General features: G+C 39.7%; 1 protein-coding gene across 1 annotated transcript in view; it reads right to left on the bottom strand.

The window, feature by feature from the left end:
• Positions 1 to 26,085, bottom strand: part of LOC129730784 (protein serrate) — a 164,047-nt gene that overhangs the window by 103,052 nt on the left and 34,910 nt on the right. The window contains exons 2-3 of the mRNA XM_055690354.1: positions 1,822 to 1,939; positions 1,450 to 1,742 (exon numbers count right to left, since the gene is read on the bottom strand). Of these exons, the coding sequence (XP_055546329.1) occupies positions 1,450 to 1,742; positions 1,822 to 1,939 (411 nt within the window). The remainder of the gene's footprint in view (positions 1 to 1,449; positions 1,743 to 1,821; positions 1,940 to 26,085) is intronic.

Raw genomic sequence — 26,085 nt, 5'->3', positions numbered from 1 at the left:
GGGAACCGGCTGATCTGGTGGTTGTTGATAGTAAATCTATCCCGAGACCAGAAATTTTGGTTGTCTTTTTTCCCAAAAGTGGCAAGAACGATAATGAAACCATATTAGCTCTAATCGAGGGCCATAGATTTTATTGCCGATAACTCAACAGCTGATAAATTCGGTGAAATATTCGGTAGATCGATGTATTTACTGAATTTTCCTCGAAATATATTGCTGACATTTGTGAAAAAATTTGCCGATCAGCTGTTGGAAAGTTTGCCGAAACAAAATAAACCCTCTAGTGCCCAAGTTAATTTTTAGACGGGCTTCGGTAAAATCACTATGAATCATTATAGACAGTTATTGAGTATTTTTTGATGCTTTTTAGAACTTCGACTGAAGCCCATCAAATGGCGGCATTGGGCACAAGAGGGATAAGTGTGTAAATTGCAAGTCGATCCTAAGGTTTCAAGTAGTCGCTAGAAGAGATAGATAGTAGTCGTATTCAGTTTAATTCTATCAATAAAACGAGGATAGTTGTCTTCTATGAAAATCCAAAAGCCTAATTTTTTACGCTCTTTCTGGTTTAGGGTGACAAAAATGGTTGCAATCCTCAATAACCACGTTTAGCTCACTTTATAGTCAGTAAATGTGAAGTTTCATTTATTTTTTACATGGCGAGCAAGTTTGAACTTTTTTACAATCACGCTGGAAGCGAAGCAATTAAAATATAATAAAAAATAATCAAATTTAAATCCGTTTCGATTCAAACTTCGAACAGTCTCAAAATTCGAACACTTTACAATTAAAATCGAAATATTATAGCTAGTGTGATAAAAAGAATGATTATTATATACCATTTTGTTCCTTGGAATGTCCTTCGCCCAGTGATGTATAGCTCTTCACTGTAGGACCACTTTCAGGGAATCAGCAGGCGTTGAAAAAAGTGACAGTCAGTATTCAGACGGTTTGCCTATCTATCTCTCAGCGATAACGTTAAAGTGTTCGGAATTCGAATCAAAGCAGATTTCTAAATTCTCCTTGTTTTCTCTCTATAAAAACGTGTTTAAATCTATATAAATAGCACTTAAGTGCAACAACAATAAAATAACCAATATGCTAAACCTTTGAGATCGATGAGTAAGTTTATTTTTCGTTGGTTCTTTAGTACAAGAAGTTGCATCATAGCTTAAGTGTTCGAAATTTGATGCAGTATATGTAATAGTGTTGATATCAATATTCGTAAATAATTACGCCATTGAGAAACCGAGCTCGTGAACAAAAATTTCATTACATTGAACTCGAACCGAGTCGACCGATTGTTATTCCTTGTAATATATTAAAACAAAAGTACAAAAAAGCCACTAACCAAAAGACTTGAACGCCCGATCCCGTGGCAAACTCCCACCGTAGACAACAAAATAAAACAAATCAAAACAAACAAAAAAACCTCAAACCGTGACTCACCGTCCACCGGAACGTGAATGGCAGCGTGACCCGGCCGATTTCCGAATCGGACAGGACGAAGCTGGAACCGCCGATCACCGGCGTGCTGGCATTGCCGAACGCACACCCGTACATGGCCGACGGTTGCTGTTGCGGTTCCAGGAGCAGGGCTTCCCCTCGCTGCTGCATATGGCCGACGATATCCGCCTGCTGGACGCCACCACCCTTCAGCAGCAGCTGCTGCTGGGCGCTGGACGTCGTGCCCTGGTACTCCTTCAGGCACAAACTGAACGCCGTTGCACATGCCGGACATCCTACCGAAAAAACGAAAAAAAACAATGGTCAAAGCTAGCTGGTCACACCGCAGCAGGCGCACAGGCGGGATAGAGTTACCGGTCGTTTGGGTTTGCTGCTTGTCCGCCGGCAGACCGCAGCAGTATCCGGACAGTAGATGGCTGTTGGTGTTGGCTATCTCCAGAATTTGCATCTCGAAGAAGCCCGACGAGGAAACCTGCGAAGGGGAGAGAAGAAAAAAAAAGAAAATCGTCGATTAGTTAAATACCGGGTAGAAGTCAGGAAGAAAGCAGCCGAAAATACACCGGGGAAAAGGTAAAATATGACACCGATTTATTTGTGTCGTTCGCACACAAGTCGAGGAAACCGTACAATCAGCGATACCGCTGTCGAAAAACTGTGATTATTTATGGGAAGATGATGAAGATTGGTATCGCTGGAATAAAAAAACAAAATGTAAAAAAACGACCCGAATCCCAACTTGCTATTCCTTTATAGCGCAATTAATTAACCCATAATAACGGACATTAAGTTCAATCAAGCAGCGTGTGTGTATGAGAGAGACACACAGAAGGAGGAGTGCTGCTGTGTTTGTTTGTTTTTTTTTTTCGTCACGCGCTGATTGTCCTCTCTTGCCAATCACCGACATTGGCCATCATTTGCCTACAACCGTTGCCGTTTTGGGGGTATGTTATTAGCGTATGATGCAAACCCTGTGATTTTGCGACATTATTTCGCTGTTGTCACACGACATCCCACACTTGGGACATCTAACCAACAACGAAGGATCCTCGGCTGGGTTGCAATTGCCCGGCGGCCAGCCAAGTGCCTTCCAAGAGGTATCAATTAGTCAAGGTTAAGAGCCTTTGGCTGAGGAAAAGCAGAGGAGCAGCAGAAATAACATTTTCCCATACAACAACGGCGGCGCATCGGCATAATAATGATGAGGTGCGATGATTTCATTATTCAAATAAGTTACATGAGTGGTTTTCGCTTTCGGTTGCGGCGCGGCTGGCAGCTGCTGGAGCAGCCCAATTTGGGCGTCCGATGATGGTTTGGCTCTCACGGTTCTCCTACGCGCGCGCCACGCAGAGAGATCGAGAGTGATCGAGCCTTCCGTTTGAAGGGGGCTGCGTAACTGCGCGCAGAACGCCGTGAACAAGGGCGAGTGCGGGGGATGCGAGAATTACATTTGCAATTTCAATGATTCAACGATCGAAGTTCGATCGTAAGATACTTCAAGAAGAGAGGATGGGCCCAATTGAGGGCGACCCGATGTTGCTTCGAAAAAACACGAAACCCGGGGCCTGTTGGGCAATCGGAGGAATGCTAATTGCGGGCCGGATCGACGATAGTTGCTTCGGATCAATAAAGTTATGATGAAATACGGCATTATGTCACTGTCGAAGGCTCACTAAATATGGTTGGTTTTAAAAGTTGACCCACTTTCGAAGTGCTGCTTGGCTTCTTCAAATGAATATATCAATTTGCTGCCATCCAAGCTGAGTTCTGTGAAGAAGAAAAAAAATGCTCCCAAAAACGGTTAAATGGACGTGATTACCATCAGCACTTTCGTACGGGAGAAGCAACCTTCCAAAACACAACCGAAAAAACGGACCGGAAATTGCCATGCTGCGACGGTTTTGTACGACGATGGTTGAGCAAAGAGCTATAATAACAACGTCAACGGTTAAGAAATCGTACAGCGTTTCTTGCTTTGTTGCTAGTGTTTACCTTTCTACTAGAAAGGTGTACAATCAGTGTGAAAATCGAAGTTCTAACCATATTTGAATTGTTGAGAAATTACATCCCAAGAATCGTCATTTTGGAAAGCCATAGTATGCTGTGATTCTTCACAGGTTGAATATGAAGAAAAACAAAATATCATCGCATTCGACGAATAACTATCGCAGTAAGCCTGGAGATTCAAATCGCGATTTAACGTCTCTCCATCTTGTTTTAGTTTTCATTTAACTCTGGAAAATCACTCTCAACGTTTTGAGTGTTTACATTTTTGGTCTCAGTTCTGGTAAAATTTCTACCATATTCAATATTATTTTAGTATTTATTTTGCAGTTTTACAACTAGTAAGTATGAAAAAAATCAGATAACACCGTCAAGTGAATAAATACGTGTTTTTCACCAACCTCAGCCGATGACCATCAAATTTATTCACGGCGCTAATTAAAAGCGAATTCTACCCCAAGATTTATGGTGTGGAAAATGGTTTGCTTTTGGATGATATTTTCTTTCCGGGAGGCCGCTGACCACACCAGCTTAGGCGGAAAATAGGTCATTTTCAACCGAACCGAACCGAACCCATCATTGTAGGGTAATCGGTGCGCTGGCTGCCTATTCGGAACGAATGATTAAATCCCGATTTATGCAAATCGCCCGGGACAGGCCAACGCAAGTGCACCTTGCATGCAGTGTGTCGCGGTCTTCGATGGTTCAATCCGTACGGGTGTGAGAGCGTAAACTTGATCGAACGTGTGTCGCGCGCAGAGAACGCGGTGAAATTCCCACACCCGAGAATCGAAACAACCGGCTGGCGGCGGTCGCGGTCGCAGTCGTCGTCGTCATCGGCAGCCCGGCCAGTGAGAATCGCATACGGAAAGGAACCGGTTTGCACCACCCGGTCACTTGCTAACTGCTGCACCAGCAGCGATCTTGCATAGCGATCGACGGTGACGACCACGGTATAACGTAATTTAAATAAACAAACAGTTATTTATTTATTATTAATTAACTTACAGGTATGTTCGCTTTAAGTATGTGTGATTTTTCAAGAGTCAATAAAGCAAAAGCAAGCTCACCGTCCCCGTTTGGGTCAAGAATTGGCTTAAGCCACACACGATGACGGCAAAGACCGAGCGAGCGAGAGACTCAGCGACCGGGGCCGATGATATTTTATTGATTTTAGCAGGCCTAAATTTGTGGCTCACTAAGCCGCTTTCATTGTCGGATTTACCTTATGCCTCCCCAAAAAAAAAAGAGCGAACGCCCAGCTCGAAATGACTTTGGAAAATCAGGTCGGTCACCAAACAAAAAACCATTGATTGCAGGGTTTTGAGGCGAGTTTGGAGCAAAAACCATCAGACCAATCTATTTTGAAGAGAGAATATAAAATCTCTCATTTCGAATTTTTATTGGATTTTAATTGACAAAGTTTTTCTAACCTTTCGAGCTTCGCTTCAAGGCGTTTGCATTCGATTGCCAACTTTCAATTCCTAATTTGGTTTTAACCTCCCTCTGGATCTCTAACTGTCACTGACAGTCTTCATTTTGTCTGCTTTCAAAATGGTGCTTCGTGAATTTTGTGCCAGAACTTTTTTGAAGTGCATAAGGTTTGTTCCACTTAGTATTTGACCGTTTTCTTTTATTTACTGCAGCGCCTTTAGTTGTCGTACCGAGAAACTAATGACAGCATTTTGATCTGAAAGGTTTGTTTACTGAGTGGTGAACGTTTCGTCAGGATTGGTACACGCGTTGAAAATTTATTTTATGTGCACACCTACGTTGAAAACCCAACATTGTCAGGAGGAATGATCACCAAGGCTCTCAAACTACCGAAATTGACTGGGGTGTCCCTTCGTATCATGCCGGCACACAACCCAACAGGACGCTGAAACAGAACCTGGTTGTCAAAACCCGAGCAAGAAAGCTGTACGAGCAAGTCCTAACAGAGTACAATGGCTGTATCCTAATGGACGATGGAACATACGTTAAAATGGACTTTGGATAAATCCCAGGTCGGAAATTCTACCTTGCTAACCGTTAAGGGAATGCTCCAGGTAGGTTCAAATTTGTTTTCGCGGATAAATTCAAGCCATCTATAGCTGTGGAGAGAAGACAAAAGTTTTCATCACTGGAGTAACCATGAATGGACAAGCTTACGAGGAGAAGTGCCTTCAGGAGATAGTTTTGCCGTTCATCCAGCCACACGAAGGCCCCATGATAAAGCTCTGCCACTACGCCCGGGATACAAGCAGAATAATATCGCTGTTATCGAAAAAAGGATTAATCCACCAAACTGCCCACAGTTTCGTCTAGGGATTTTACGGATATCCGCATCCGCATCCGAAAATGCGGAACATCCGCATGAAAATTGACATCCGCATCCGCATCATGCATCGTGAGATATCATGCGGATGTTGTGAAACCAATGCGGATGTTGGTAAAAATATCGATTCATAAAATTTTGTGTCAAAATTTTTCTCCGTGTATTCCTGAACGCTTCAATAGCTTTTGCAATGGGGTTCAATATGTCATACGAAGTAAAACACGTACGCTATGTCTCTCTCGCTCAGTCAATCTCCGCTGTATTAGAGATAACAGATGTGTATGCGAATGTTCAATTAAAAAGATGTTTCTTATTCTCTTTTTCTCCGGTGAAATGACAGAAGCAGTATTTGAACATAAGCAGTAGTACCGTTAGAAACAATATTTAACTGCTTCGTTTGTCGCGTCGATATCGGTTGTGGAGAAAGTAATTTGTATTGTATTTTGTTGTGAAATCTGTTTATTTGGCCAGGCCTCCTCCAACAAGAAGTAACATATGGGAATATTTGGAATCAGTTGACGTTAATCACGCAAAGTGCAAAATATGTGCGAAAGTTTATTCTCGGAAAGGACGCACAATATCATCTTTGAAAAACCACCTTACGATGCACCCGAAGGAATACCAATCGTTCAAGAAAATCGACAGTGGAAAAGTTATCGTAAAAGAAACGACCGTGTTGACGCAGATTCAACAGACCAAAAACCAGTTTAAATTGGCATAATCGCTCACAAAATCGATTAAATGGAGCCAAAGCGATCCCAAATCTAAGGAAATTGATTAAGCAGTAGAGTGCATTTCTCAGATTTGGTGTGTAATTTCTTATATGGAAAGCTAGCTGACAAAATTCGAGAGATTATTGATGAAATGTTGTATAAGTGATTAACAACCGATATTCGGTCCGATCCCAGCAAAGGCATTTCACTTTTAAGTTTAACCTGCCATGGCATCACAGAGAAATTCGACAGGATTATGGTCGTATTAAAATGTGAAACTTTTGATGAAAGACACACAGGTAAGCAACAATTTCTATTTTTTAGCCTTTAGCCTATTTTAAACATTATCAGGAATTTAACTAGGTTATAACAATTATTAACAGTGCCAAATGATTAAAACGTGCAAACACGTTTTAAGTCCATTTGAGGAAGCTACTCTGAGCTCTGAGTAGTTCCTCCGCTTCTATTTCATCTGTCATCCCCACTGTTTATGCCTTGTCAATGCTTTTGGAGGAGCTAATTGACAAATCTAACAAAGATGAGCTCACGTTTAAAGTAGCTTCTACAATCATGCAAAATTTGAACAAAAAAATATGGAGATGTTCAAGACAATTTTATTTTCACTATCGCGACTAATTTGGACCCGCGTTATTGGCACAATTTTCATCAAGGCAGGTGTTAAGGCGAAAGTGGAAGCGCAAATAATTAAAATGTGCTGTACGAACGTTAGTGAACCCGATTACAAGAAGCGCAAACTTCTAACGAACTGCGACACATAAGACCACACTCAAAGCCCGAACCAAAATTCAAGCAGTAGATCTAGCATCAAGCAAACATAGATTCATGTCTCGAATCTTCGAGCGATAAAGAAGATGATGTTCCAATTGTAGATGAGCAGAGCATGAAAGATTTTTTGGCAATTTACAAAAAAGAGAAACGAATCATTCTAACAGAAAATCCCCTTCTATGATGGAAAGGAAACCTTGGCGTTAGTAATTACTTTCGTGACCTAATAAGACGATATTTGTCTCCACCTCCAACAAGTGTCCCCAGTGAGCAACTGTTCAGCAGTGTTGGCCAGATTTACGACCCGATTCGTAGCCGGCTTGCTTGCCAGAAAGCAGCCAAACTGATGTTCATGAAGTATAATTTGCCATTGGTTAATTTCGATTATTTAATTTGTTTTATTGTTTTTTGGTTAATAAACATGTTTTCTGGTATTCTTCTGTATTCTGGTTTCAACATCCGCATCCGCATCGGTAGCAATTAACATCCGTAACAACCCTGGTTTTGTCCCACCGAAAGATGTTGGGTAATAGTCAAGTGATAATGGAAGAAGTGTGGCAAATCAATCAAAACATCATCTGATATGGCAAAGTGGTGGTAAAAAATGGCCGATACAATTGATGTTGCCACTGAGCAGAAATTGATGGGAGTTATTCATTAGAAGAGTAGACAAATAATTTTTCTTGTATTTTTCCTTGCAATTTAAAATGAAAACCATGCAAAAACATTTCGCACGTTAATTTTTCATGGAGAGTTCAGAAATTGTAGGCGGCCAAACTTTGAATGAAACAAACCTTCTCCAAATACTCCTCTTTATGAGAGAGAAAGAGCTTAAATGCGCTCATTTCACTTCGAGCGTGTTTGTTGTGTATTCGCATTTATCAAAAAATCCACAACTTCAGTTGTTACCCGTTAAATGTCGAAGTTGCACTCGTCGAACTACGATTTCTTGTTCTGTAGGTTATAATTATAGACTTTCAACGTTCATTTGTGTAGGAATTTTGATATGTTTCGTTTGCGTAAATTCTGTCGATTCGCCTTTTCGCCTGTTTTTTTTTCTCAATTGTTTATTTTAAGGTCGACTTGAAATACAAATTTTCGACTATCAAATCTCATCGAAAATCCTTATTTCCTCTTGATTATGTCTACATGTCTAGAAAAAAAAATTTTTTTCAATAAAGTCATAAGTAGTCACATTAAATTTTGTCGGACATCGATTCTCAATCATTCTGGTTACGAAAATTACAATTTTGAAAATTTTTTGAACAGTTTTCTTCATTTCATCCAGATTTTTACAATCCTAAAATTAAATATCCCGTCGAACATCATATTTTGTTTGCTAGACCAGCGGTTCTCAACCTGGGGTACGCGTACCTCTGGAGGTACGTGAAAGCCTCGCCTAAAATCGGCAAAAATCTGTCCACGTGGTATGTGGATGGCCCCTTATGCAATGATAAGTTACAAAAGAAATTGTCGCATTTTTATGAATATAACCCTTACTTCACTTGTCTTTCAAATTTGCTTTTAAAATAAGAATGTAGCAATCAAACAAATCATAGCTTTATTCAAAACCCGAACAAGACTACCTAGTATGATCCAACACTACTTTCTCTCATTCTGAGAGAACAAATCAAGCCGCTCTCCCAGTGCAATGTTTTTGCCTTTTATTGGTTGAAAGTCACTGGAAAAAAAGGACTCAAATTCCCACTAAATAAAAGCCGCTGAGCTGGCACCTTGAAATCTAGCATTTCTTATGTAAAATTGGTCAATAAATTGATTAGTGATGGTTTCATCCTGTACAGGGCATGGGAAAGGGTCTTTTATGCCCTATTTCACCATATTTTTGCGTGTTTCTTGAGTTTACTCTGCCGTAACTACGATCGCCGCTGAATTTTTTGAGCAAAATGAATATAAATCCATGAACACTTACGCAGAAATTGAGTTGAGATATGGTTCCAATAAGATCTCGGGCCTACGAAATAGTATATTTTTCACCAATTTCACCTTATTTGTGTATTTTTTGAAGTAGAATACTTCTCTCAGGAAGTTCGGCTACATAGGGATGTGAAATGAAAATCTAAAACCAAAAAAAGTGAAAAATATGTCCAATTTCAAATGCTAATAAATCGGTGAGTATTCGATGGACTTCCTTCGTTCTTGCAGCAATAGATTGGAAAATCTTCTAAGATTCTTCCCAAAATAAGATAATTGTAATTTTATTATTCACACTATTGTACTATTGAAAATTGTCAAGCCTTGTCAAAACGAAAAATTCGACCTCTGATTGGTCGTTATATGCTTGCTTCCCGAACACGGTCGACAGGATCATATACCTTGCAATTGAAAACATGCTATTTGGCCTATATAAGAGCCTGTTTCAGCCGGAGCCGCTCATAATAGTTCTAGACAGCGACAACAGCAGTCGTCCTTCGTTAGCAGCAGCACTAGCCCTGTGGTTGGTCACCACGTCTCAGGAGCAGCGCGGTTTTTCTCAGCGTGTGTCGCCAGACAGCCATTATTCCCCCCGTGATGGGGCAGCATGAAGATTGCCATCAGGAAATCCAATTTTGAACATCAAAATGCCTTTTTCAAGGCAAATAAACAAGTCATTGAAAGTTAATAATTTTTGTCAACGCAAGCAAGCATTCTGTGTTGCATCCTAGCAATTTAAATCTGTCGCACCCGTCGAATTTACTGAATGTAAAATAGCTTCCACAGTGCATGTTGTCCGTGTATCTTAATTCCCCCAATGTTAGGGCAGCTCAAAAGTTGTAATCAGTAACCGATTTTGTACCGCAAAATGCTTTTTTCAAGGCAAATAAAAAAATAATTGAAGGTTAATAATTTTCTGGCATCAACACAAGCAGACATTCTGTGCGGGATGCAATCAAATTCTGTTGTAGTTGTCTAATTTTTACTTTTACTTTATTTAGTAAACCCCCCACTGTAGGGGCAGCGCAAAGGCTGCGATCAGCATGACGAACTTTGAATAACAAACGGTTAACGTTTATTCACTAAAAATTCATCCAAACAAGTTTTTGTCTGAGTACAATAATTTGCACAAAAAAAACATTGAAAATTTTACCGCATTATCAGACGCGTTTCTCCAGTCATGCCTCGTGAACGTGAAGGTTCCCCATCACAGACATAGATTTCGTGCTCCAGCACGTTACAACACGTGGAAATTGCCTTTTGAAGTAGAATACTTCTCTCAGGAAGTTCGGCTATATAGGGATGTGAAATGAAAATCTAATACTGAAAAAAGTGAGAAATATGTCCAATTTCAAATGCAAATAAATCGGATAGTTTTCGATGGATTTCCTTCGTTTTTGCAGCAATCGATTAGAAAATCTTCTAAGATTCCTACCAGATGCATGAAATTGCAATTTTATTATTCGAATTATTGTACTATTGAAAATCCGTAAGCCTTGTCAAAACACAAAATTCGACCTCTGATTGGTCGTTATACCGCGCTTTCCCAAGCATGGTCGGCAGAGTTATGGACCTAGTAAATTGGGAATGCATCATTTGGCCTATATAAGAACTTCATCAGATAATAAACAGACATTTCATCGGATATTAAATTGAACAACAGAAATTTGAAGAACAAAAATGAATATTTGAAGAGTTAATATTTTCTCGTTTTGCGCTATAATCCAAAGTTAATTATCTTCATCTACATGCATACTCTGACTATTATTACGTGTTACGTGCGTCACTTAGTGTTTGGCTACGGTTATGCAGAACGCAAATAACGGCGCTATGCGATTCGGCAAGACGAAATGTGTTGAAATGTATAGCTCTACTTCGCCTTAAAAAGAGCTGTACATTTCACCACGGTAAGGCGAATTGCATCGCGCCGTCATTCGCGTTCTGCATAACCGTAGCCTTTATTCCGTTCCCGTTTAATGATGTTGTATTAAATGTGCATATTACAATTCGGCAGCACTTCAACTTCTCATTTGCACAAAATTTTAAAATATTCAATAAACTTCATTCAAAATATCAAACAAAAAGAAATTACAATACTGCCAATGAACGGTCAACGTTTATTTACTAGAAAAAAATGACTGACACGCAAGCAGCCGAGTTATCTTTCTTGTAAAAGTATTCTACTTCAACCTTGCAGTCGTGGCTTTGCATACAACCTTCCTGTGATTTTCTGCTGAAACGTGTGTAACAACATACGCCGCGCACCACATGTGAAAAGTTCCTGGGAATCCAATGGTAACCTTATTTTTGCAATCTATACAATATATATCTATATATATTTGACATGAGGATGATTTAGAGAGCGAAACATGCTTTATTGCTGGTTTGGTACGCCTTCTTTCTTTGAAAGGGAGGTTTCGCATGCAAACGGAACACAAATTTCTACATAACTCTAGAAATAATCAAGCAAATGGAACCAACTTTGGAATGTACGCAGTACAAAGAGTTATATTCTTCCCATATCACATCATTCTAGATTTCCATATTAATTTTACCAGGTCTTGCATGTGGTATATTTTTTTGTTAATTTGACACTAACATCAATTCAATAATAATCACCATTTATTAGTTTCTCATGCATCCTTATCGTTACTTTCCTTATCTTCGCTGTTCTCCTCGTCGCTGTCTTCATCGTCGCTGTCTTCATCGTCGCTGTACTTATCGTCGCTAAGTCCTAAAGTTTTACACGGTTTTCTAATTTTTAATATCAGCTGAAATAGTGCAATTTTCACATTTAACGATAAACATTTTTTTTAAATCACGTTTTGCTAAGTAAACAAGGCTTTTTCAAATGATATATAAAAACTGGTATAGCTTTAAGATCCAATTCTCAAAATTGTGGAACAGTACCACCGTCCCCCGTAGTTTAATTGGTCTAAACACCATGCCGGAGGCAGGGAGATTGCGGGTTCAAGTCCCGCCGGGATGCGGAATATTTTTCCAAATCCGTATCATATTTCCAGTTCGCTTATTTTTCGCTTCCCCTGCTGCACACATTGTCTGCTTGATGAACTTGAATGTTAACGGGTAAAAGCCGTTTTAAAAAATAAAAATTTAGGTCGAAAAGAAAAAATGTTGTCGAAGATATTTATTTCAAACATTAGACACTGGGAAATACTACAAGATATACAGCCCTAGGGTTGTATGAAATGGCGACGTGGAACTAAACACTGTAATTACTGTAATTATAGACACAAGAAATTCATTTGTCCAGTGATTTACGTATTTTAATTCAGCCTTCCCTTTATTTTTTTAGAACTATATTTAATTACACTCGAAAAAAGGAACGAAGGTTTACAGTTGGTGATGTTGTGCCTGCAGTGTATTTTTTTTTTTGTGCAAACAACATTTAACATTCAAAATTTGGTTCCATCTGCTTGATTAGTTCTCGATTTATAAAAAAAAATTCGTGCTTTATCTTTATGGGAGCTCTTTCCCTCCAGAGAAGATAGAGGTCTTGGACTACCACATAAATAGATGCTTCCATAAACTTCTGCGTACCAAATTTGGTTACATTTGCTTGATTAGTTCACGAGTTATGCAGAAACTTGTGTTTCATTTGTATGGAAGCCCTCCCTTCCAGATTAGAAAGGGGCCTCAAACCAGCATAATAACCTTTTTCAGCTTCAAAAACTTTTACATACAAATTTTCCCGCCGATCCGCTGATTCGTTCTCTAGTTAAATCGTGATTTACGGATTCCAACTTTTTTTTATTATACAGATTGCAAGAATGAGGTGAATTGTGGTCTATTATACCACCTATAAGACATGAAATCTAAATAAAATTATCACCATTCGATTTCCAAGAACTTTTTACATTAAATAAGTTCAACTTTGAACAGTAAACTGAGCGGCGTTTGTTGTTATACACGTTTCAGCAGAAAAAATACATAAATAAAGTGAAATGGTGAGAAATATGCCATTTTGTAGGTTTGAGAGCAAAATGAAACCATCTCTTTTGAGCCTTCCGCTAATGTATTTATGGATTTTGTTCATTTTTTTTTCACAAAAAAATCAGCGGCAATCATAGCTACGACAGAGTAAAACCAAAAACACGCAAATATATGGTGAAAATGGGTAGAATAGATCCTTCCCGTGCGCAGGATAAAACCAACGCTAATCGATTTGTTGACCAAATTTACATAAGAAATGCTATATTTCAGGTTGCCAGCTCAGTGGCGTTTATTTAGCTGGAGTTCAGGTCTTTTTTCCCAGTGTCCAATGTTTGAAATAAAAATCTTCGACAGTATTTTTTCTTTTCGACCTAAATTTCTATTTTTAACAACGGCTTTTACCCGTTAACATTCAAGTTCATTAGGCAGACAATGTGTGCAGCAGGGGAAGCGAAAAATAAGCGAACTGGAAATATGATACAGATTTGAACCCGCAATCTCCCTGTCTCCGGCATGGTGTTTTGACCAATTAAACTATTTCACAATCTATATGCGTATCACATTCCACTGCCGACTTATTCTATTGCTCATCTCTAACTACACACGCGGCTGTGCAAACGTTATTTATACGACTGAAAGGAATGTCTCATCACACACAGAAGAGTCAGCTGATGCTGATAACTCTTACAGACCTGTGTGATCGAGACTAAAGTCAGTCTAAGTCGTGCTTGCAAGTGCGACACAACAACGGAAGGTGCTCCGTAGGGCTAAATTTTTTAGAACTAAATTTCTATTTTCAATAAAGGCTTTTACCCGTTAACATTCCAGTTCATTAAGCAGTCAATGTATACATCACCAATTCAGAATAGGGAGACTGTCATCCTCATATAACAGATACCCCTTGAATCACTTCAATTTTAACATAAGAACAACATAACCTAAGTGAACTATTGTACACCAATTTTAAAAGGGTGTACGGAATCTGCATCATTTTCAAATGGCTGTAACTTTTCACTCATTGAGTATTTTCCACTGAACATTCGGGTGAAATTTGTTCAATGTTTATTGATGGCACTGTGTGTGTTGCTCTCAGCTGCTAGTGCAATCGTTGCGAAAATGGAGTCGGAAGAACAGAAAAGATGTAAAGAAATTTTGCGCATATACTTCAAAAATCCAAGCCTTTTCGTATAGTAAAGAATCATAAGCGGGTAGTTCAAGCTCCGAATCCGAACAGTTCAGTTCGAGATGCGGTTAAAAAACTGCATTCAAGTTAAACTTTCGTGCACGATGCGAAAAAACATGAACACACGTACAAAGCTTAGATTGCGCCGGATCGCAATGAAAGGCGAATACGGTGGCGAAAACACGTGCACGGAAGCTCTACACCCAGATGTTGACGGAATCACATTGCCTCGTTATAGATGATGAGATATATGTAAAAACAGACTTCCGGGGCTCTAGTATTTCACCGCCTTCTCCGATATTTGAAATCACAATTTCATAAAGTTAATTTTAGGTCAAATTAGATCGCATTTTCTTTATACAAACTTGGCTTCTGGCTTTTTTGGGGTAAATACTTTTGTGCTAGCAGAAATGCGGTTTAAATGTGGATTTTTTTTAGAAATCTGTGATCTGTGAGTTGAATTGGTTACATTGGTTCATTTAGTTTTGCTCGAAGTTCTGTCAACTGCCAGCAAATAAAATTAAATCTGTTCATTCAATGCCTACTTCGACCAAATTAATAAACTCGCTATTAGTCATATACCGTCAGGCTATTTTCATCCTAGCTGTGAATCGCAATTGCATTATCATTTTTTGTAGGTCATCCATTTTGGGCCAGGGAAATAGTTAGAAACTGTCGTCATCGATGTAAATCAGCTCGTTTTTATCGCCTCCAAATGAATACAGTTTTATCAGGACCCATCAATCAAACCGCCATGCTGTGTGCCGGCCGTTTTCGAGAGAACCAGCGGCCCCGTGATCGACGTGTGATGAACAGCGAAAGGCCAAAACTGTCGTCTACCCTCCTACACCCACACACCACACCCGAATAAATAATGTTGCCATTCAATCAGTCAGTTCACTGCGCCGCAGCCGCCCCCGTGCCTACTGCGAAGGTTTTCTCCGATTGATGAATTTTTATTGCTCTATCGTGTCCGAGGCTCATCCTCTCGAAAAGCTACGATTCACGAGCGACAATTCAACCCGTTTTGCCCTGTACGGTTTCCTAGGCGAAACATTAACACACACTAGAGCGAGCGCAGTTCACGGAAAAAAAAATCTGTCATAAATCTCCAATTAGTACACGCGCAGCAGAGGGACGCGAACATCTTCTCGACTCTTGCGAGTTTAACACTGCAATAAAACTCGAACCGACGAAATCTGATCCGTCACCGCTTGCTGCTGCTGCCAGCGCAATGGGCGCGATCATCCGAAAAGTCGCGGAAAACCGAAGCGATTACACAAATCTCTTTTATTGGGCTCGAATTTTTAGTTTTCTGCAATTTGAATTTGACCACCAGACATTTTAAAACCGGTGCTGCTTTGTTTCATTCTCTCTGGTAGACACTGTCAAGGTTCGAGATTCGGAAACCAGACTAGCCCAACAAGGAATGTGATACTTGTGTGTCATATTCGCATTCACACACTGTTTCTCGCACCGATGCGACAACGGTCGGTCCAAAGGACAGGCGGATGACGGCCATTTGGTCGTGCATCATTGCGCAACAATTGGCCGCCGCCACCGCGCGAGCCTGCCGGTTACGGAACAACAGTTCCACCGAGCCGTAGCTCATTTTCAGCAGAATTTATAATTTGTGTGACACTACGGGACGCTTCGGACACAGACAGACTAGCAGCAAGTTACCTTCCACGGGAGTTACATTTTCCCCGACTGGGCGGGAACCGGGAGGCGAAAGCGAGAAGTAATTTAACGCTTGCTTTACTTTATTGTTGCGTTATGAGCGGAACTCTCCACGGCGAGACGACCAGTTCTTAATTTTCGCTTCTTCGATTCGCTTTAATTGCCATTGTGGGAAATGACCGGTCCCGAGAAGCGGCGTGGTATGCCGGACAGAGAACATTTTCATTACACACCGTCCGGCTGGCCGGTTGTATCGCTGCGTGTCGTGAACCGCTAGAAGCTGGCTGCCGAGATGTGATTTGGAGCGGCGTAGTTCTAGCATAGCAATACTAGCAACAGAAGCGATAGAGTTGTTTGTAACCGAACGAGTGATCAAGTAGGCGAGGCAATTCTTGCCGAGGAAACAACGACGACGAAGGGGACATTCACTTACACATGCTATCCGGTGGAATGCGGGATGATGAGAGCTGTGAAAATCATAGTCGACTGGTTTTTTTGTTTCGTTGAGTAATGAAACCATACACTGAAACGAAACAATGTAAGCCGTTGTAAGTTCCAGTAGAGATGCTAGAGTCAAAACGTCAGTTCAAAGTGGCTTCAAGTTATACGAAAATGTTTATTTTGCACTTTCCGCAGATGATAACTGACCGAAAACTGACTCCGTCAGTCACAACAACAACCAGGTTGGTTATAAAAAATCGCGATATTTTTACTAAGCAACGGAAAGCAGAAAAAAGACAAGAATGTCAATGATTGGGTACATTATTTTGGTTTGGTATTTTAAATATTGGAATCTTTAGAAGTACACTGGGGTCTTTTTTTACGCGGGTTATTTTATGCATTTTTTAAACTCGATTATTTTTTACAACAACGAGGGTTATTTCTACGCGATTTGGAAGATTATGTACACGCGGTATCAGATAAATGTAGTATAATTAAATCTAATATAATCTTTCAAACGAGGCACAATCAACCGCGTAAAAAAAGACCCCAGTGTATGAATTCTAAAACGATTGTTCTGCCAGCACTGATCAGGCTGTTGGCTTCTCGCCATGGAAACCGCGAGACAGTGCAAAACAAAAACAAAATAAATAACTGTGTTAATCGTGTGCCGTGTGTGCCGTGTGTGCTTGCTGATAGTTTCAATTACCCAAACGAGACGTACTCTAAGTGTAAAATGCAGAGAAAACTATGATGATTATTCTGGTAGTGTTTCAATGACTATAAAATCGAAATTATGTATTCAAACCAAGGAAGCAGTGAGTTAAAAACAGTGTGACTGTCGTGGTTTTTATGGCAAGATTTGATTCGCCTTCGTAATACAATGTGAAAAATTCGTTTTAACGCAATATAATATTTTATTATTCTAGTAATTTAATGAACAATAATTGAATATGTGGGCTCACCCAAATCATAGTTGAATGCAGTATTGATTACAATTTCAAATTAACATTTGAGTTTTAATGGGAAAAATTCGTTTAAACGCACACAATTAAAAATCGTCAACAGGCCCACCTGCAATTTGAAAACCTAGATGATCTGATAGCTTAGTATTGTAGTAGTGTTAGTACGTGGAACTAAAATTGATGCTCTGCCCATAAACGCATAAGAGTCACACTGCCAAAAACGTGCAACTGAGTAAAACCCAGTAGACGCAGGTAAACCATAGCATTTTTTCCTTCCTATGGATTCAATCAAAAAACAAAAATTTAAAATGTGCATTCATCCGAGGAAAATATATTTGTGCAGAATACTTTTATATGCAATAAGGTTATTGTTGTTCCGATCAGTACACTTTAATTGGTCTTTTAATGAAAGTTACCATGATTTTCTGCTAATTGTTTTTGGCTCTGAGCCTGTTATGCGTTTATTCGTAACGTGGGACTGACCAAAATCAATATTTTTTTCATAATTTTAGCAACAAACATAACTTTTGTTGTAAATTTTCGAGAGCACACGTAATGTGAAGAAGTTTCTGAGGTTTATCTCAAAAGTGATGAAAATTCACATGGGACTGTTATGCATTTATCGGCAGTGCTGGCTTTTTTTGTTGATCTAAGGCGAAATGGCGAAATGGCGAAAAAAACTTATTTGAGTGAATCAGAGCAAAAAGTTGCTGTTGAACCAAAAAAAAACTGTTATGAGTAACCGTGAAATTGCGAGGATAGTAAATAGATCCGAAAAAGTGATTCGATATTTACTCAAAAAGGTGATAAATACGACGTTAAGAAAAAAAAACTAAAGGGAATACCGAAATGAGTAATCGTGACAGGAACCGCCTTTTGGAGCTGGCTGACACTGCAAAGTTCAACTCGCCGGATGTTAAGAAGGAACTCGGACTTCCGATTACCTATAAACGAATTGCACAGATACTGCGAGAATCTGGACATTCTAAGTATGGGATTGGATTTTGCTAAAAAGTATATGACATGGCGAAATGAATGGGATACTGTAATATTTTTAGATGGCCCTGACTGTTGCGCGTACTATTGGTATGATTTAAGAAAAGAACCCGAGGTTAAACTGAGCCGAAACATTGGAGGCGGAACACTCATGATTTGGGGTGGCTTTTCACTTCACGGAAAGAACCCTGACTTGTACCATTTATACCAGGATGAGCTCGAAAATGTATGTAGATTTGCTGGATGAAGCTCTGGTCTCATTTATCGAGGATTATACGCCAAAAAACTGCTCCTTTCAGCAAGATAACGCGGCAGTTCATGTCCGTAAAAGAAGCACGGAATGGTTTTCGGAGCGGGAAATCAGGAAATCAAATTTTCGAAACTATTCGTATGAACGGAATGCTGAACTAAATATTGATTATTGATTAATGGTTAAATGTTAATAAATTCATTGTTATCATTAGAACATAATAGTTCGACTTCAAAAGAAGTGGCAAGCAAAGGGCAAGATTAAGCAAAAAGTTCAAACGGAGGGAGTATTTTCAATCAACCAGGTTGGACTAGCTGAGAGACGTAAATTCATCACAGTCGACATCAACGGAATATCAACTACACTTCAACTTGATTGTGCTTCGAACATCATGATCATTCCCGAGGAGTAGACGTCAGGACGATTTCCACCAGTCAACACAGTCAGCGCTGGTGGACGGGATGTTGTTCTAAACCAGTTTCTCGCGACGTTACACTCAACGGCAGCACGAAAAGAGGACGATGCTTCGTTACACCAGTGCCAGAATTGTGTCCTTTTTGAATTGGATGGATTGGAATGTTTCGTCTGTGGGATGTTTAATCAACTCCGTGTGCAATGAACCGAAGCTACAGAGTTATCCCAATGCAGAGGATCTAATTCACCGCCTTCAGGAAAAAAATCGAGCATTTTTCCGAACAACTTAGTCTCTGCACTAAGAAGCAAGTCTCATTTACAGTGAAACACGGTTAAAAACCAGTTTTTCGCCAAAAACGTCCGGTATCATATGCTGCAGCAGCGAAAATGAATCAGAAATGGACAGACTTCAAGAACTATAAATCGTCACACCGGTATCGTTTTCAAAATGGGCCGCTCCAATAGTAGCAGTATCAAAATTAAACGGTCGAAGGGGGATCTGCGCAGATTATTCCACAGGACTGAATTCGGGTTTAGAACTACATCAGCGTCTGTTGCCACTTCCACAAAACATCTTCGCTAAACTAGCCAGGAAGAAAATTTTCAGCCAAATCGACCTTTCAGATCTTCAAGTTGATCTTGAGCCGGCATCTCGGAAAATGTTGACCATTAACACACACAAGTGTCTTTTCGAGTTCAACCGTCTGTCTCCAGGTGTCAAAACTGCAAGACTAGAAGTCACTAGTGGTTATTTGGCCGACATCGTCGTAGCGAGCAACACAATCGAGGAGCACTTTGATCCACTATTCACTCAAAACTAGCACCTTGGATTTACATTGAAAATCCAGAAGAGTAGTTTTTTCATGAACGAAATCAGATCTCTGGAGTGCATCGTTAATCAACAAGGCATCCGACCAGATCTGGCGAAAATTATAGCCATAACGCAAATGCCAGCACTCCAATATAACGTTCGTTTTTGAGAATTGAGAATCACTACAGCAAATTTGTCCAAGGCATGCACGAGCTTCGACGACCAATGGATGCACTTCTGAAAAGGGATGCGAAACCGAACTGGTCCCCGGAGTGTTAGCAATCATTCAACAGATTCAAGTAAACTTTTCAATCAATTCTTCTCCTCACTCACTACGTTCCGGCAGTTGATGTCATTGTTGTGGATGATACCGTTTTGTTCCATCGCTTCCCTGATGAAGCTATCAAGGCCCTATGTCTTGCATCTAGAACCATGACATCAGCAGAGAAGAATTACGGTCAAGGAGAAAAGGAAGCGTTGGCCCTCATATTTGCAGTAATCGAGTTTCATCGGAGGCTGTTCGGATGACAATTTGCTCTTCAGACGGATCAAAAGCCAGTCATTTCCATTTTTGGTTCCAAGAAAGGAATTTTGGTCCATACAGTAAACCGATTACAACGATGGGCTCTGACTATGCTGCTTTATAATTTCAAAATTGAGTTCAAATCAACTGAGTCGAAGAAGGACAAAACTCTGCAAAAAGTTAGTCAGCAGATTCAGAGAAATTGGTCAGAAACAACATTACGGGTGGAGGTACAGGCTTTCAAAGTCGTAAGGAATCACTGTGTAAATCGAGTAAATACATCATGTTTCTCGACAGAATCGTTTTGAATTCCTGAGGTTTTGCGACAAGCAGTTACATGCAGGATATCCCAGAATAGAACGAATGAAGCCATGTTTTTCCTACGCTGGGCACAATATGTTAGAAACCTAATAAAGCTCTCATTGAGTTTTCGCTATCGACTAGATCACACGTTTTTCTGTCTTACTGCGAAATACAACACGGACACCGTTTAGAAATGAAATTCCTTTTGTATTCCTTTTGTAGTACTTCGTATTGTTCCGAGACTCGGCTCTTAGCGTCGCTCTCGAGAGAATTTGACAAAACTAGCTTTTATTTGGATCCGCTTTTGAAGCAGTACAAAGTGCGACAAATGGTTGGATGGAAAGCATAACTTTCTCGAATTATTTCCAGCGTAGTTTTCCTACTGCGATTGGAAAACATCGTCCTGTGGTTGGCCGTCAACATTCTTCGCATGTTTCATTGGATACATTCGAGTTCGGCGTCAAAATAAAACACTATCATTTTGTAGCATCCCCTTCATATTACTCATCTGATGCAATCTATGGATCTAGTTGTTTTCTAGACACTCGAAATAGAGTAAAGGATCTACGGAAACAAATTGAATCATTTTCAAATTGCTTTTCAAACTTTTTACTCATTGGGTATTTCCTATTGAACATTTGGGTGAAATTTATTCAATGTGTATTGTTGACACTGTGTAAGTTGCACTCAGCTGCTGGTCAATCGTTGCGAAAATGGATCCGGAAGAACAGAAGAGGTGCAAAGAAAATCAGAATCTTTCTCATCGTACATTCAGCAGGAAGCTGAGAATGGTTCACTCTTCGGTAACTCGCGTTTAAAATCGGTACAACAAACGCTTGACCATCCTCCGGAAAGCAAAATGGATCTTCGTGTAGTGTAAAGGATCACAATCGGGTGGTTATAGCTTTTAAGAGGAATCTGAATAGTTCAGTTAGAGATGTGGCTTAAGAACTGAATTTGAGTAGAACTTTCTTTCCAGATGTAAACAATTATATAGTTTGATAAGCTCATTTGGAAAGCCCCCTTTCGTTACAACCGGGACGGTCAATGGGTAGGCATACTTGAAGAAAAGCATTCACTCCCACTTCTGGGATCACACAATGGTCTCGCAGATTTCTGGCCGGATTTAGCCTCATGTCATTACTCGAAAGATGGGCTGGAGTGGTACGAGACTGAGGAAGTCAATTTCATACCGTCTCATTCCCCCGAACGCACCTGAACTGCGCCCAATTGAGAAGTACTGGGTTATCATGAAGCAGACACTTCGGAAACATCCTAAGGAAATAAATCGGAGGAGGATATGAGGAGAAAATGGATTTCCACACAAAACAGTGGGCCCAAACGATGTACAAAACCTTATAAGCAAGAGGACAGTTCGTGCATTTGGATATGGGGATGAAATTGAATAAAACGAACAGTGAAAAAACTAAATAACATATTTTATTTTACGACATAAAAGTAAGAAAGCGATTGCTTGGATGAGTGAAATTTATCATATCTTTTTTTGTGAATTTGCAATTTATGACAACACCGTTATCAAATGGCAACGGAAGCACTATGGAGTGAAGAAGCCAAAACAACTATTCAGTCGTAATTTCTCAAATCTGGAAGGCAATAGTGTCTTAAGTCTTTAAAAATGGTTTTAACAATTCACAGCAACTGAGTATTAATTATCTAATTCTGTTTCGCTATATGGTCCTAAACGGCTCTTGGAGTCCCTAGCGTGTGAAGAATCAGGTGAATCTTGTAATTTTTTCTTGACTTAAAACATGCATTCAAAATGACAGACAGAGAACAGATATAAAGAAAAGGAATTACATTAAATAAAATTTAAACTAAACGTACCCCAAGGTAGTATTCTGGGGTCTTTTCTGTTTATTATTAACATCAATGATATAAACAACTCAGTAAATGTTACAGAAGTGAATATGGTCGTAGATTACAAGGTAATCTTCGTAGTGGCAGACAGTATCAGTTCAGCAATTGATCACAGAACAAACAGAGCTAAAGAGAACAAGTAAGTGGTTAGAGACAAAGAAACTAAAACAAAACTTTTCGTCCGAAAAAATGATGTTGTGACCTGCGTGCGTTCTCAGCAGCAACCAAGATCTAGCAACCCTGTCAGCAATATTTTTACGAGTTCATCCTTCAATGTTCTTCTTTTTAAAAGTTGAATATCCAAGGTCTCTTTTGATAACATTTCGCATTGCAGTGTGACTCATGTTCATTTCACACGCAATATTTCTTGCCGAACGGGCTGGATTTCGCCGAAAACGTTTCTGCACTGCTTTGATGACCGCTGAAGTCCAAACACTAAGTTTTTTACTAGGTTTCTTTCTTGGAACAACCGTGCCTGTATCCTTGATAAGCTTGATCTCCTGTAGATGAACAATCTGCTTAAATTGAGATGTGACAGCTTCCTCCTGATCTCGATGTTAGTCAATCCTTACAGATGCAAGACACTTATTTGTTCTCTATTTGAATCCATTGCCCCAAGAAAACTTGGGGGCGAAACTGGAAACTGACTGTATTTATTCCAAATAAACAGTAAACACGTCACTCTTTTAAAACATGCTCAGATGTTTGTCATGCTGTGCATGCTTATCTTTTCTCCTCAGAAAAACTCTAGAGTGCAAAAGAACATGTTGCACTGCGAAAACAACTGCTCTTACACTAAAGAGCAAATCAACGCACATGCTAGAAGAGAGCGACCGACGATTTTTATCTGCTGAGCCTCCTGAAAGCACCGCGGTGAAATCTGGAATCTCTCTCTTGCGAGACAATGAACTATGGTGTACTTTCTCGAACGTATGGACATCACGCACAATAATTACACAGCAGAGCTATCTGCGGTGCGTTTCACAGTTGGTTTCTTGAGCATGGCAGAAGAGGAAAAGAGATTGGGAGAGAAAAAAAAAGGCTGCGTTGCTCGTGCCGGTCGAGTTTACCCTGGTTGATTTCGTTTTCGCGGTGTAGCAACACGAGGACTACACGTTTGCCTGGTAGGTTTTTTTTTTACTTTTTGGACTACTCGCCAGTGGACACTGTGGTGTACTTCTGCGTTTTCTCTGTAGAGTGATTCACCTCTCTTGTTTCTATCAGATGTGGGGTGAGCTGGAAGTGTGTTTGCCTCTCTGTAAGTTGGTTGAGACACTTTGGAGTGGAGAAAGAAGCAGTGTGGTGAAAGCATTTGCTACACGCAGGCACATACTGAAAGGGAAGAGTGCGGTTAACTTTTTCTCCGCTCTTTCCACATACTGAGGAGAATGACAAGCATGATTCTGTGACAGAAAATATAACGAGGGGCACTCGAATACGTGTATCACTTTTATGTTACCACCCTGTAGATGAGAAGACAAGCATCAAAGAACATGTAGATCACACTGTAAAGAGAGCCGCAATAGCCCTATACCTGACTTTCGATGGTAAAATGGTAGTATATAAGGTAATTTACATACTGCCTATCGGTTTTCTTTCTGGCGGACAAACGTAAACAAAAAAGGATAAAAGTTTTCCTGAAATAAAGCTCTGAGATTGATTTTAAATGTGACAGGATGACGCCAAGTGCAATTATGAGAGAAAGCTTGTTTGATAGGTTGTCTGTTGAACTTAAAATTAAAATGGATTCAAATTATAAAACATGTTTAGGAAAATGATATCGTTGAAAATTTACGATAAAATTAGTACGAGTCTACAAAATCAAATGTCAAATGATACTGTTTCTGAACATGTTTGTTCATGTTTATGTTTATTAACGCTTAGGAGAAAACCTAAATTAATCCACCTAGCGGTCAGACCCAGCCTTTCTCATTCAAACTTTTATTTGTTTAAATAGATTTACATGAACGCTTCAATCTAATAAATGTATATTCACTCTTTAGGTTCTAAAATATTGATTTTGTAATCTTATACATATAAATATGCAGTCCGGTCTGTCTGTCTGATCCATATAGGCTCGAAAACTACCGAACCGATCGACGTGAAAATTTGTATGTAGGGATTTTTGATGCCGATAAAGGTTCCTATGATAGTTTGAGTCCCCTCCCTCTTCTGGAAGGGAGGGGTCCCATGCAAATGAAACATAAATTTCTGCACAACTCAAGAACAAACCAAGCAAATGAAACCGAATTTGGCATGTGGATGTTTTAAGGGGTAATAAAAATGTCCATAATAGTTGGACGCCCCACTCTTTTCTGGAAGGGAGGGGTTTCATACAAATGAAACCCAAATTTCTGCACATCTCAAGAACTAATCAACTAAATGGAACCAAATTTGGCAGGTAAACGTTTTTAGTAGTAAAAAATATGTCCATAATATTTTGACACCCCTCCTTCTTTTGAAAGGAAGGGGTGCCATACAAATGAAACACAAATTTCTGCACATCTCGAGAACTAACCGAATAAATGGATCCAAATTTGGCATGTGAATGTTTTTAGGGGTAACAAATTTGTTCCATAATCGACCTCAGGCAACATTTTGGATTGTAAGATGGCAACTTCCGGTTTCTGGAAAACAGCCAAAAATAGCCGATTTCCACCCAATATAATAATATCCGGATCTAGAATGATACACAGAAGCTAAAATCGATCGAAATTGTCTTCAAATGCCATTATGAAATTCAAAATGGCGACTTCCGATTTCGGAAAAACAGCGGCAAACGACCAAATACCACCCAATATGGGTATTTCCGAAAAGCTACAAATCGACTTCAGACAACATTTTGAATTGTAAGATGGCAACTTCCGGTTTCTGGAAAACGGCCTGAAATGGACGATTCCCATTAAATATGAGTATCTCCGGAATCAAAAAGATGGACAGAAGCTAAAAATTAATCACAGACACAATCTTGAATTTTAACATGGTGACTTCCGGTGTCTGGCAAATAGCCGGAAATGACCAAATACCATACAATATGAATGTTTTCGGAACCAAAATTACGCCCAGATGACAGAAATTGATTTCACAGGCAAAATGACGACTTTCGGTTTCTAAAAAACAGCCCAAAGTGACCAAATACCACCCAATATGAGAATCTCCGGAGCCAGAATGTTGCAAGAAGCTAAAAATTGACCTCAGACACCATTATCAATTGTAGGATGGCAACTTCTGATTTCTGGAAAACAACCAAAGATGGCCGATTTCCGTCTAACATGAGTATCTCTGGATCTAGAATGATACACAGCAGCTAAAATCGACCAAAGACCCCATTTTGGATTCTAGGTTAACGACTTCCGGTTAACCGGTAAAACCGATATTTTTTCCAATACCGAAATACCGGAATTGAAGGGGCCAAAAAACCGGTATTTCCGGTATTTTTCTTAAAAATAGAAAATTAATTGTCACAATATT

Source organism: Wyeomyia smithii, chromosome 1 (genome assembly GCF_029784165.1).
Source record: "Wyeomyia smithii strain HCP4-BCI-WySm-NY-G18 chromosome 1, ASM2978416v1, whole genome shotgun sequence".
Lineage (NCBI taxonomy): Eukaryota > Metazoa > Arthropoda > Insecta > Diptera > Culicidae > Wyeomyia > Wyeomyia smithii.
The sequence above is the reverse complement of the archived record's forward strand: the minus strand, read 5'-3'. Positions and strand labels throughout refer to the sequence as shown.